Genomic DNA, 14,512 nt, shown 5'->3' on the forward strand with positions numbered 1-14,512 from the left:
AGCTCCAGAGAGGCCAAGTGGGGCCGAGCAATTTCTGCTGCATGTCGTGGGCCGTAAGACCCATCTCACAAAATGTTTGAGAGAAGGAAATAGGCCAGAGTTTATGTGATTCATGAGTGACAGAACCAAGATTGAAACCTCACTCTCTCACCCCAAGGCCCAGTTCTTTTCCATCAGTCAGTTTAAAATAAAATTAAATGGCCAAATAAAATTCAAGTAATTGGTTTTAATGAATAAACTAAGCATAAAGACTAGAAGATTTGCAAAAAGATAAAATGGTTTGTTGGGTTGATATGAACTAAAAGAACATACTGGAAAAGTAGGTGTTAAAAAAAAAAAAAGATGCAGTAAAAACCAAAGAAAATCACTGTGGGCTGCACTGGAGGGGTGGTGGGTGGGACAGAGTCCAGGCATCCCTGGGCCAGTCAGAGAGGAAGGACAGTCCTACAGGCTGTCCCTCATCATCCCCCACACTAGGGCCTCTGGAGGGGACCAGGACCCTGAAATCTGTGGTCTGACATCCTTCGTCCAGAGCCCCACCTTAACTCCTACACCTGCAGGCCAGGCTCGCCATCTGCTGAGCCGGGGTTCCAGCCGGCTGCCTGCCCGCAGCCCACTCTCTGACCCAGGGCTCTTCCTCCTCACACTCAATGGTTCCTGCTGGGGGCAGGCCTGGCCCAAAGTCACCTCCTCAGTGACTGCAGAGGAGCCAAACCCTGTCTTGAGACTCCTGGCTCCGGTTTCAAACGCTTATCCCCACACCTCTTAGCCTTGTCCCAGCTCCAAGTCAGCTTCAAAAAGCCTTTGTTGCAAAGAAAATGCGACAGGCCCTCTTGATGCAGAAGGCTGGTGGCCAAAAGTCTTCGATTTGCTGTAAATATATATGGCATCTTTCCAGTCAAGTCCACACGGAGCTAATTAATGCAGTCACCACCTCCCTAGGTGCCATTAAATTCATTTTATGGCTTAATTAAGAACGGCTGCATTAATTTTATGAATGAGCAAAGGGAGGTGCCGACAGATGAATGTGCATGGAAAGTTCATGGGCCGGGAGTCAGGAGCCCCTGGCCGTGTGTCCTTGGGTGTGTCATTTGGTCTCCCAGCATCCCCATGTCCTCCTGGATGTATCTGGGCTGACAACCCCTGCCTCACGGATCTTATTTTTATAAACATAAAAATGAGAAAGTGAAGGCCAAGGTGCTTCTGGGACTTGGATGCTAGGCCTCGAGGAAGTCCTCCTTGTCTCAGCAGGTGGTCCTGTCTGTCAATGTCAGCAGGCCCTGGCAGGCAGTAAAGGTGAGGGCTCCCCTAGGAGGTGAGGACAGGCTGTCTTGCACACAGCCCATGAGGCCAGGCATCACCGTATGCACTGCTCATCACTGACCACTGCAGGCCTCTCTTGCTCTGTGCTCAGCCTCTTTCCCTGGCTTCTGCCTACCTCGTGTTCAGAGACCACAGTGGGCCCCCCGATGAGCAGTGAGACTCTGGGCAAGTGGCCTTCTTCCTCAGAGCCTCGATTGCCTTCCATGTTAGTGGGTTTGATAAGAATTCCACCTGTGCACATCTCAGAGGTGGACACGAGAGTGCCCTGAGGCAGGTGGGGCCACTCATGTTGGCGTTCTCTCATCTTGGAGGGGCCCATGACTCAGCCTGTCCAGAATGCCAGTAGCCCCGGGGTGGAAGCTGAAGGTGACGACATTGCAGAGGGTCCACAGGCTCCTGCCAAGTCACATCCCACGCGGAAGCAGCTGAGGGAGTTCATGCAGCGACTGCTGAGGGACTCCTTGCTGGCGGCCTCCAACCCCAAGCAGTGGCTGCCCCTGGAAGTGCTCTTGGAGGTGAGCTGGAAAGGGTGTTCTGGGGTTGTGTTTTGTGGGAGACGGCCTGGGAGGACATGGCACCGCAAGGCTGGGGGGTTCCCAGGGAGACCTGGGAGCTGATCTCTCTGGAGAGCTCACCTCGGCCTGCAGATGTCAGCCAGCTGGGGGTTGAGAACGTCTCCTGGGACTGCCATGATATGGTGGGAATTGCAGACCCTTGCATAGCAGGGAGCTCACCAAGCAGCATTTGGAGAGATGGGCGAGGGCAGAGCTTAGCCAGGTCCTAAAGAAGCAGAGCCTAAAGCAGGGATTTTATGGAAATTATCTGGGGGCTGTATTCTCAGAGGAAGCAGGAAAGAGCAGCAGAGGGGGACAGGGGAAAAGCAAGCTAAGCAATGGTCTCCTGTGGGTCCTCCACCCGGGAAGTGGGCTTCACCTCCCTGGTGAGGGGATTTCATTAGCCAAGGGCAATGCCCTGGGGAAGGGGCAGTTGTGAGCTGCGGGCTGCCCACACTCCCGGCAGCTGTGGTATTAGCATACGGGGCACACAGAAGGCTTGATGGCATGAGGTTGATGTGATGGCTGTGTGGCCACTCTCTTAGTCCCTAATGTGTTTCCAGGCGTCTCCACACAATGCCACCAGCCAACAGAAGCGAGACTTCCAGTCTGAGGTCCTGCTTTCCACCATGGAAATATTTCACATGCTGAATGGAGGCAATGTACCCATGCTCAGAGGTGAGTAGGGGTGATCTTCTTCTCCTTTATGACACAGAGCTTCTGGCAACTGAACAGGAAAACCTGCCCCTGGCTCACAGGGCTGCAGGGCCTCTTGGGAGCCACAGAAGCTACCCTCTACCTGCAAGTCAGTTCTCCCACAAATCCACAAAGAGAGCTCACCAACACTACCTAGAGGCTCTAAGGAAGGCATGGTGACCTTCTCCATGACACCCCTGCCATTACTGGACCACTCAGAGACAGAAAGCCTCTGAACCCAAATCCACTCTCCTCTGGATTCAGTAAGATTAACCTCTTACCTTGAGGGAAGTCAAGATGGCAGCTAGAATTTAACATTCTTCTGCTCAGCATCTTGTTCTCTGCCCCCAAGACTGGGCACAGCCAGGGTTTCTTCAACAGACGACCCTGGATGAAGATGATGCCATTGCCCCTAAGAAGTTGAGATTGAAGGTGCCTTCAGAATGCCTAGGTCTGGGGAGCCGTACCTTCCCCACAGAACTACACTAACATTTTCTCTGTGGTTTCTGAGCCATGGAATCCTTAGTGACATGGCTCATCTTTCAGACTCTTCCTTGCCCCACAGCGTGGCAACCCTGACTTTTGGTCTTTCTTGGAGAGCATCTGCAGGGCAGGAAGGTAGCACAGTGAAAAGCATTAAGCTGGTGGTCCCATTTCTGCTCTGGGCTCTATCACTAGATGGCCATGTGACTCGGGGCAGGTGCCTGCAGTTGTGAGTGAGGATGGCGACTGTGGCTAACTCAGAGGGCTCTCACAAGGATTAGCTGAGATCATCACATCCCCTCTGCACACAATACCTGCCATCGTGGTGAGCGCAGACCGATCAACTTTACAGCTTTATCCTCTGTTCCCTGTAGCCACAGGGCCTTGGGTCACCATGACAGCCTCCCCATTCACCTTAGGCCTTAAGTGCTCCTCCACCCACCTTCCAGATGCATGGTGGAAGAAATGCTGCCCCCGGTTTGCCTTCTCCACACTTGGTTTATGTCACTGACAAAATTGTTCAAGACTAACTTAGCTTTGAAAAGCATGTGTATTCACTGGGCACGTACTGTGTATAAGACCCCATTTTCCAGCAACAGAGTATACAGAAGGTTACACTCGGGTATACAGAAGTGAGTAAGCTGTGGTTGGTTGCCACAAGGGACTTGGAGACTGTTGTGGAGAGAAGGCTATTCGGACTCTGATGATTTCTCAGATGTGGTCTATGTCCTTACCATGCCCTCCCCCTCCCCCAGGCAGTAAAGAGCCTCAGCCAAATGCAGAAGCTGCTGCTGCTCCTTCACTTGCAAACATCTCCCACTTCACCCAGAAGCTGGTGGAGAAACTGTACAGTGGGATGTTCTCAGCAGACCCCAGACACATTCTTCTCTTCATCACAGACCGCATCGTGGTGGTGAGAACCTTGGGCTGGCCGTGGTGGTGGTGGCGGTGTGGGGGGGATCTCCTGCTGACCCACCAAGTGTCTGTATGACTCACTGTTGGCTGTCCTTCCTGGAAATTGATTCTGAGAGGGGTGGGAGGAAGGAGGAGGACCTATATGGCCCAGGTAGTACCTGGCGGATATTGCGTGCCCTTCAGGGCTCTTACCTCAGGCTCCTTGAGAGCCGTCTTGGGAAGTGGGAGCAGCACCCCCCCATGCTGGCATCTGAGCTCTGTCCCCTCCTAGACTCTACACCCCCACGTTGGTTTTTATTGTGGTTATTGGTTTAATCTTTGTTATTGTTATTCCCCATAAATAAAGGGTCAAAAAGCTCCTTATGTCCAATAGGCCTATTTCATTTCATTCTTTATATGCACCTATGGGTCATATTTGGGCCTTCCTGCAGTTTTCATGAGTATTTTTTCCCAGCCCGATTATTCCTGCATATGCTCTCCATCTCTCCCCAGATCAGTCTACATACACATCCACGCAAGCAAATGTATGCCTGTAGATACACCTTCAGATGTAAGTTTGTGTGTACATGTGTGCACATTTTTTATTGTACATGTGTACACACACACACACAGAATCACACAATCTCCAAATTCTGGAGGGGAACCCTTTACTTTGTCCTCATCTTCCTTTCTAGAGACTTTTCCTGACAAGTGGCCATTGGCTCTTTCTTTGAACCCTCCCTGTCTGAGGAGCTCATGCTGGTGTGAGACAGTCCCAGCCAGTGGGGCACCTGTGATTGCTGGAAAGCTGAAATCTGCCTCCAGAAACTCCTACCAGTGGTTCTCGGCTTGCCTTCTGCAGCAGAACCCAGGGGAATCCCTCTCCTTCCTCTTCACACCTCCTAGAGTGGTAGCATGACAGAATATTTCTGTCTGTGGAGCCACCTGCAGACCCCAGGACAGGGCCTTGACATAGTTCCTAGGGTGATAGTCCGAATGTATTCAGATGCTCCCTCTAGAATAGCCCCAAGATGGGAGAAATATGCCTTGTTGACTCTGAGGGGATTAGAATCAGATTCTTACAAAGTTGCGTAGAGAAATGAAAGTAACCATAGAGCTTCCGTCTTGGTTCGGGCCATAATGACAGCACCACAGACTGGGTGATTAGCCAACAAACATTCTTTCTCATGGTTCTAGAAGCGGACGAGTCCAAGGTCAAGATGCCCACAGATCTGGTGTCTGGGGAGGGCTCTCTTCCTGGTTTGCAGATGGCCATCTCCTCACTATGTCCTCATGTGATGGAGAGAGAGGGGACACAAGCTCTTTATTGTCTCTTCCCATAAGGCCACTCATCCCCCCATGAGGGCTCCATCCTCATGACTACTTACCTCCCAGAGACCCTGTCTCTAAGTGCCATCACCGTGGGAAGCTAGGTTTTCAACATAGGTGTTTCCGGGGGGGGCGGGTAACAGTCAGCCCACATCAGCTCTCCAGTGGTCAAAGCAAACACTCAGAGCTAGCATCAAAGAATGAGTACACCCTGGGGCTGATGTGCCTTCAGGGGGACGCCAGGCCAGACTCTGCTCTGCACATATCTGCCATCCTTCTCTCCTCGCTGCCTTTGACTCTCACAGATCTTAACTTCAGGTTGATAGTTGTGACCTATCTGAGCGGCAAGACAGGATGATGATTAAAAACACAAATCCCAATTTCTGGCATATTTAAATAAAACTTAAATTCATGGGCATAAACACATTCATTACCTATGCAATTCTAAGAGAGCAATCTATGACTAACAGATGATCTTCTGAATAGAGAAATATTTTGTACATAATTTTGGGCTATGGATTCTTTTAAAAAAATTGTAAATGTATTTTTATTGAGCTATAATTGACCTATAACATTGTATAAGTTTAAGTTGATACATTTATAGATTGCAACAGGATAAGCATCATAGTGTTTGTTAATACCTCTATCAAATCACATAATTATCATTTCTTTTTCATGGTGGGAACAATTAAGACCTAGTCTCTTAACACCTTTATTTATTTATGTCTATTTATTTATTTATTTATTTATTTTTCTTAGCTCCTTTAAAGTTTATAGGACAGTGTTATTGTCTATAATCACTATGCTGTGCATTAGATCTCTAGGACTTTTGTTGTCTATTAGATACAATGAAGCCAAATAGATGGTTGGACACACCAGTGTTAGAGCTACCAGTCAGGACCATCTGCCTCCCCCTCTAAGTTTCTCATGTACAGAAATTTGTTGGCCTCCCATCTACTTTAGATGATATGGTGGCTATGAGCATGACTCGAGTGTCTGGGGTGGGTTTGACCTTTGCTGACCACTGAACCTCTCTGACCCTCAGTCTTCTTATCCCTTAAGTGGGATAATCTTAGTGCTTACTTCATGATGTTATGATGTTTAAATGAGGCAATGCATGTAAATCAATGCAAAAATACTTGCTAGGATAACTGGAATATTGTAAACACTCTAGACATAACTACTATTAATAGTTAATAATATGTTAAAAAATTAGACACTGTTATTAGCATGTTCTTATATTTTGAGTATCAACCGCATTATCAGCATTTTAGAAATTTCGGGTTCATGTCTATTTTTATAATATGGGGGTCGTCAACTTTTAATTTCTTTTCTTTTTTTAATTTTTTAATTTTTAATTTTAATTTTTTAAAAACATCCTCTTCCGCACAAGTGTTTGATCAATCCAGCTGCTCGAATTTACTTTAGTGATCATTCACTTAAATAGAAGCTCAAAGGTAGAGGAAAGCAGTCCTATTTGAATTAGATCACATCACTTTTTGAAATACAGAACAGAATCTAAGATTGTGTCATTTTCATAGTTAACTGGGTCCATATCTAAAACTCACCAAGTGTTCACAAGCATGTGTGTGTGTATGTATGTGTTTATTTTATGACACAGGTCATCGAGAATGCCTCTTCTCAAAGGGATGCTGTCATCAGTGCTTTATACAGCAGTTTAAATAAAGTCATTTTGTACTGCCTGTCCAAGCCTCAGCAATCCCTCTCCGAGTGCCTCAGTCTTCTCAGCATCTTGGGCTTCCTACAGGAACACTGGGACATTATCCTTGCTACCTATAACTCCAACGTCAGCTTCCTCCTGTGTCTCATGCATTGCTTTTTGCTGCTCAGTGAGAGAAGGTAAGAGCTGCCTCCTTGTTTCCTTGCCTGCTTGTGGTCCATGCACAAAAGCAAGCTTCAGAGGGACACTTGATTGGGGTCAATATGAATAATATATATTCTTTGGTTATCTGGTTGTCCAAATTATGTGCAGTATTTGACAGTACAGTAGATTGTCCTCAAATCTGTCCATGTAACTGAGCCACCAGAATCATCAGGAATAATAATTTACCCCATTTCCATAATTTTCAGGTTGTAAGATAGCTGATTGATTTCATTTTAGGGGCAGAAAGCTCCAACACTGAATATATAATTGATTTTATGATGCAGCCCAATTTCAGAAATATTAACATTTGATAAATGTAGTCTTACACTGGGAAAATATGTAATAAATTGTATCATGCAAGCCAGACATGATTTTCTACATACACACTATTTATGATATAAAATGATATCCATAAGCAAATTGTATAAGAAATACTAATAAATAATAGCATGGAGGACATGGGGAGATAGAGAGGAGAAGGGAGTTGGGAAAAGTGGAAGGGGAGGTGAACCATGAGAGACTATGGACTCTGAAAAACAATCTGAGGGTTTTGAAGGGGTGGGGAGTGGGAGGTCGGGGTACCAGGTGGTGGGTATTATAGAGGGCACGGATTGCATGGAGCACTGGGTGTGGTGCAAAAATAATGAATACTGTCATGCTGAAAATAAAAAATAAATTAAAAAAAGAAAAGAAAAAAAAGAAATACTAATAAAAAGAAACTGAATTAAGTTTAATTTTTAAAAGATTTTATTTATTTGTATGAGAGGGAGAGAGCATGTGCTGTGAGGGAGGAGCAGAAGGAGAGAGATAAGCAGACTCTGCACTGAGCATGGAGACTGACACAGGGCTCAATCCTACCACCCTGAGATCACGACCTGAGCTGAAACCAAGAGTTGGATGCTTACCCAACTAAGCCACCCAGGCACTCCCTGAATTAAGTTTATTTAAATAATTTTCTTAAATCCAAAATTCTGAGAATATGTTAGATTTCTCTGTGTATATGTACATTCTTCTTTTTCTCTGTGAATATTCTCTATCACCAGTGGCTTGGCACCATATTGCGTACAAGTACGATCTCTTACAATAGAACTGTGTTGAGCATAAGGAAAGGAGGCCTATGCGATATTATACTTTGTTCTTGTCTTCTTGTTGTTGCTACTGTTGTTGTTTATTCCCAGTACACATTCTTATTTTTATTACTTGAAAAAAAAAATCCAAAAATCCGGTCAAACTGACTATTGAATGTTAGCAAATTCAACTTGATTTGTCTTAAAACTCTCTGGCAATCACTGGAAAACACTTCTAGCCCAGAGGAGGCCCTTGCCATGTTATTTGTTTGATACAGAAGAATTCCTTTTTGCTGGGTTAAAGTGGGAGGTTCTGCTCTCTTGCCTGTGTTTTAAGAAGTAAGCCTACCCATGTTGGAAGCATAGGTGAGAACAGAGGAGTGCCAGCGTATGTGTATGCTTGAATTTCCAACTTCCTCAGATCCCTCTGTTCAGCTAAAGGGCCTCCAAATCCAAAAGGACTTTATTCTAGGAATTTCAAGAATGGATTGTCATATGGTGGTATATTTTCATCTCCTTGTTTGTCATTTTTGGTTCAATCCACAAACTTGTACTGAGTGGATGTTCTGCTTAGTTGACTGAAGGGGCCCAGAGAAGAAGGTACATGGATTAGGAGCCCAGAGCACATGGTTCATGAGGAACTTCAGATGCAAACCACTGTGCCTCCATTTAGAACCAAGTTCATGATGTGCAGGAAAAATGGAGATGTGGGGCCTTGTTCAAAAATTACTAAGATTTCGGGGCACCTGCGTGGCTCAATGGGTTAAGCCTCTGCCTTAAATTGGCTCAGGTCATGATCTCAGAGTCCTGGGATCAAGACCTACATCCGGTTCTCTGCTCAGAAGGGAGCCTGCTTCCCCACCCCCTCTTTCTGCCTGCCTCTCTGCCTACTTGTCATCTCTGTCTGTCAAAAAAATAAATAAAATCTTTTAAAAAATTACTAAGATTTCAAGACAATGGCAGCAGAGCCCAAGCACAGAACCTTTTTAAGTGTGGACCTTGTGAAACTGTACAGGTCACAGGCCCATGAAGCTAGCCTGGCCCCTCTCAGGTGGGATGAGGTCAGTGCCAAGCAAAGGCAGAGTTCAATATTTTGGGAGTCTACAAAAACAAATGACCAGTTCTGATCATTGGGAAACCAGGAGAAGGTTCAGGGAATCTGCTGGGAGTATGAATTAGATTTAATTAGACTGGAATTTTTATTTTTTTTAATTTTTTTAAAAGATTTTATTTATTTATTTGACAGAGAGAGATTACAAGTAGGCAGAGAGGCAGGCAGAGAGAGAGAGAGGAGGAAGCAGGCTCCCTGCTGAGCAGAGAGCCCGATGCGGGACTCGATCCCAGGATCCCGAGATCATGACCCGAGCTGAAGGCAGCGGCTTAACCCACTGAGCCACCCAGGCGCCCCAAGACTGGAATTTTTAAAAAAAGAATGGGGGGAGGGGGTTTAAGAGAAGGGGGTGGGATTATGGACATTGGGGAGGGTATGTGCTTTGGTGAGTGCTGTGAAGTGTGTAAACGTGGTGATTCACAGACCTGTACCCCGGGGGATAAAAATATATGTTTATTAAAAATAAAATTGTAAGGCATAAATCTTGAATAAAACATATTTACCTCCACAAAAAAAAAAAAAAAGAATTTTTTCTGTTGCTAATTGTGTATCTGTCACGGAAGTTGTTGTGAGGTGTTTGCTTAAATTCAAATAGACAAGTTTTTCCAGTTGATATGTACTAAGTTTGAAGGATGATTATTTGTAATAGAGAACAATAGAATGATCCCAAGGAAACTAGAGTTTATAGTGAAAAATCTCTTGTCTCCTAGTTATCCGGAAGGATTTGGATTGGAACCCAAGCCTAGAATGACTCCTTATCATCAGGTGTTTCTTTCTCCAAATGAAGAAGGGAGAGAAAAAGGAGAGGAAGACTTACCAAGTTTGAGCGATGGTACCTTATATTTGATGTTTATTTTTGGGAGAGTGGTTGGGTGGTGGTAAATTCTGGGTTACATTCTTCAACTCTGTAGGACTTGGTCAGGCTAAGAACTTGGAGGACTTACTATAAAATTCCAGGGGGCTTTACCATAAGGTGATTTCACTTCTCAGGAGGTCCCTTGAATTTTCCTTTGGACTGCTCAATAGGGGAACTGGAATGTCATCTTACCTCGTTGAAACTGGCTCTTTCTCAACTTTCTTCTCTAGAAAATGGGAATGAAGTAAATAAATTCCTTATTTCCATGAGATTTTTGGCTTGAGGGAGTTTATTTTTAGATTTGCTAATATCAAAACAAGTTAAAGGGATTGGAAATTTTTTTAAAAAATTAAAGCCAGCTCCATGTGTTTAGGAATTGCTCTCTTTTAGTCACATAGGTGCCCAAAGCCAGTGCTTAAAACTTTTAAGTTTAAAGTGTACTGTAACACAGTGTTAATTACAACATGAACACTCATATTTGGGGTTTGGCTGGTAAAGTGGATGGAGAAATGTTAATCCTCCTAGAGTGAGCAAAATGGTCTATAGAATAAATGAAACAAGATGGGATTGGGAGGGAGACAAACCATAAGTGACTCTTAATCTCACAAAACAAACTGAGGGTTGCTGGGGGGAGGGGGTTTGGGAGAAGGGGGTGGGATTATGGACATTGGGGAGGGTATGTGCTTTGGTGAGTGCTGTGAAGTGTGTAAACCTGGTGATTCACAGACCTGTACCCCTGGGGATAAAAATATATGCTTATAAATAAATAAATAAATAAATAAATAAATAAATAAATAAATAAAGAGGAGTGACTCTGTGGTCCAAGATCCAATGGCATTTAGGGTCCTATAATTATGGGGCACATCAGGTAGAACTGGCCTGATGGATTGGTCTATATCTGGGCAAATCCAGGGCACTGAGATTGGTAGGTGGTAGGAAGCATGATTCAGTGTCAGGAAAGAGGACTGGCTTGGGTCCTGGGTCCCTAGCCATGGTTCTGGGCTTGGTGTCCATTCCTCTGAGGTGCCAACATAAAAGGTGGGTTAGACACAGCTGTTGGGGAGGTGGCATTTGGTTAGCTAGAGCTTACTCGGGTAGTTTTCTATTTGGTATCTAATGGAATTGAGGGTAGGAGAAAGAGACTCCTTGTGTTCATCAGTCATGTTTCCCAGCTCTGAACATCTGAAGCAGGCAGAACTTGGTGGTGGGGAGTTAGGGGTGGGGGAAAGGCCAGCTCACTTGGATATTGGCAGCATTGTCTACAAACTTACTGCTTTCTAGCTGGAGCTTTGCAAGCTTGAATAATATTCAAGAAAGATGCAATAAAAGCAGCCATGAAACACCATCCCCTGATGCTTGCTGGGAGAGGCACCAAGGCCATTCTGACTATGTGATGTGTTCTCTCTGTCAGTCCAGCACAACATCCAAAAGATTGTGCGAACCCTATGGCAGCAGCTCGTGGCACAGAGGCGGCAGGAGCTGGAGGACACCTGCAAGATCGATCTCTCTGTGAAACCTGGAGAGAGTGAAGTGAAGATTGAAGAGATTACCCCACTCTGGGAGGAGACTATGCTCAAGGCCTGGCAGCATTACTTAGGTCTCTGTCCAATTGGCCCCAGGGAACAGAACTGCTGGGTCTCACAGATGCAGACTTCCCCGAGTTCCGCTCAGGACCCAGAGCCTTTTCCAACCACATCTTCTCTGTCATCCCTTTGGTGGGTGGGATGGAAATCACTGAGACCTCCTGAAACTTTGCTCACAAAGAATGCGTGCTGCTTTGCATCCTGGGTGAAAGGAAGGCCAGAGATGCAAGCAGGTTCTAGTAATCTCTTAGAGAAAGTGTATGCCATGTCAGAGCTCTAGCCTAGAACCCTAGAACCCTAGAACCTTAGAGCTTAGGGTTCTAGGTCTTTCCCTGATATTCCCCTACCAGCTTTGAAACCTTGTACTAAGTCATGGAATGACCTGGAGCCTCAAGTTCCTCATGTTCCAAGTGAAAGTTTTCATCTCCAAAATATTAATGATCTTTGAATTCTTTCAGTGACTCAACACTTTCTCCTTCATATGAGTTAATACAGCTATAGGAATGTTGTTTTAATTTTTAAATTTTTATAAAAAAATTTTATTTTTAAATAATCTCTACACCCAGTGTGGGTTCGAACTTACAACCCTGAGATCAAGAGTTGCACACCCTATTGGCTGAGCCAGCCAGCCCACCCACCTGGAACTTTGTTTTTAAAGTGGTCATCACTCTTAAATTATAGCCCATGTACTTGTTTTAAGTCTTCTAGCATCACAAAATTCACAGTGATTCAAGAATTAGTTATTTCCATGTGCATCACCCCACACTGCCCAGCGATATAGAACTTTTATTTCATTGGCTTTCCAAACTAGCACTGGAAAATATGTATATATGTACATGCCTGTGTATAATTTGAGGTCAAAATGTCAGATTCCATTTCAGAGAAAAGTTTAATGGAAAAGGACCTCTGTCCCCATACACATGCAGTGAATTAAGTGGTGAGATGGACCTCAGTGCTTGCTTACAAATGGCTCTCTTTTTTGCCAACAATCATGTATTGAAAATTCTGTACATTTGACCATCTGTGTTTTTTTTTCCTAAAGATTTTATTTATTTATTTAACAGACAGAGATCACAAGTAGGCAGAGAGGCAGGCAGAGAGAAAGGAGAGAGAGAGGGGAGGAGGAAGCAGACTCCCTGCTGAGCAGAGAGCCCCATGCAGAGCTTCATGCCATGACACTGGGACCATGACCTGAGCCGAAGGCAGAGGCTTTAACCCATTGAGCCACCCAGGTGCCCCGACCATTTATGTTTTAAATGCATAATCTTTCTTACTCTTCATGACACCAGAATGAGGTTAGATGCTCCTATTGCCAGTTTACAGGATGAGAACACAGGGACTTCTGCTTAATTATCCACATCTCACTTTGAGTCAGTGGAATTAGGAGTCTAATCTGGGTCTGGTGACCCTGAAACCCACACTATATGGCTTAGAAGATGGCAATGTGTGCTTGCAGCCTGGGCTGCTGTCCTTATTGGAGGTGGCTCACTGGGCTTGTGTCCCTGGCTGGCCCTTTAAAAGCCAAGCCAGTTGTAGAAATTGTGTATGCTCTTCCCTCAATTTTGCTTCTGACACTTTTTGCTTCTCTGTTCCTAGCATCTGAGAAGAAGTTGCTGACCAGTCGCTCGAGCGTGGGGCACCACAGCAAAGTGTCTTCATGGAGTGGTAGCTTATCTTCGGCCATGAGGCTGGTGCCGGGGAGGCAGGCCAAGGAACCTGAGTGCAAGACAGAGGTGAGCTCAGACCCCTTGCCTTAGAGAAGCAGCACACATTCATTCCAAACCCCATGAGGGATGTCTTTGCTCTCTGTTGCTTGTGGATATGATCCAATTTCATATTCATCTGAGCATGCAAGATTATGCATGTGACTTTCCAGTTGAAATGACTTCTAGGGGAGCCAGGTTTTAGGCTGGCTTTAACTTGAAGTGCATATGGGCTCCCCTTGAGCTCCAAGAGCAGGTGGGTGTTCCTTATAATGTTAAAACCCAAACCAGGTCTTGTTCCCACACTCCTTTCGAGTCAGGTGTGTTCAGAGAGCCCTAGCTTGCCGCTTAGCAGGAGTTGTATGGGTGGGATCAGCAAAATGAAGACCATCCCGAGGGTGGTATGGATGTGTCGAGCCCCAGAAGCTGCCCACCTGTGCCCCAGCACTTGCTCCCAAGCAGGAGGGGTCCAGCCCTCTTTCTCTGGCTTCACTCTGGAACTTCTGTTCCTTGACGAAATCAGCTCTGACCCCAGTTCAGTCTGGCTAGCAGCCTGGGAAGGGACAGCAGGGATGCTAGGTATGGGCGTGCCTTGCATGGGGACTCTTGTATGCTATTGATGTGCCTCTTGCCAGTTTTCCAACCACTCCCAGGTCACTGTCATTGGCATGACTCGGTTGTCTCTGAGTTCTGGGGAGATTGGTTGAGAAACGGTTTATGTGAAAGACACTGGAATAGATTACAGTGTTTGAAGCCCCTGTAGGTCCACAAATGGCTTACAACAGTTTGCTCTGGGAGATCTGGAGGCAAAAAAATTTTAAATTGGCTCTGTCTTTGGTGAAGGCAGGCTACTGAAGATACTGTCTTCTATGTCAGTTGGGGTCTCCGTTTATTCATTCATTCATTCACTCAGGAAATACTTATTAAGTGTTTACTCTGTACCCTTCTGTAAGCCCTGAGGTTATAGAAGAGAGAAAATCTGACATATTCTCTGCCTTCTTGGAGATGCATTTTAGGGGGTGAAGATA

The 14,512-nt window shown here is 45.4% G+C and overlaps 1 protein-coding gene across 6 annotated transcripts in view; it reads left to right on the forward strand.

Annotated features, from left to right (window-relative positions):
• The window catches only part of WDFY4 (WDFY family member 4), a 273,431-nt gene that overhangs the window by 127,082 nt on the left and 131,837 nt on the right, over positions 1 to 14,512 (forward strand). For all 6 annotated transcript variants that reach the window (XM_082718543.1, XM_082718545.1, XM_082718547.1 and 3 more), the window contains exons 33-39: positions 1,635 to 1,838; positions 2,441 to 2,555; positions 3,812 to 3,969; positions 6,901 to 7,139; positions 10,053 to 10,174; positions 11,610 to 11,795; positions 13,378 to 13,514. In XM_082718543.1, the coding sequence (XP_082574669.1) occupies positions 1,635 to 1,838; positions 2,441 to 2,555; positions 3,812 to 3,969; positions 6,901 to 7,139; positions 10,053 to 10,174; positions 11,610 to 11,795; positions 13,378 to 13,514 (1,161 nt within the window). The remainder of the gene's footprint in view (positions 1 to 1,634; positions 1,839 to 2,440; positions 2,556 to 3,811; positions 3,970 to 6,900; positions 7,140 to 10,052; positions 10,175 to 11,609; positions 11,796 to 13,377; positions 13,515 to 14,512) is intronic.

This window comes from Mustela nivalis (genome assembly GCF_964662115.1).
Source record: "Mustela nivalis genome assembly, chromosome: 2".
Lineage (NCBI taxonomy): Eukaryota > Metazoa > Chordata > Mammalia > Carnivora > Mustelidae > Mustela > Mustela nivalis.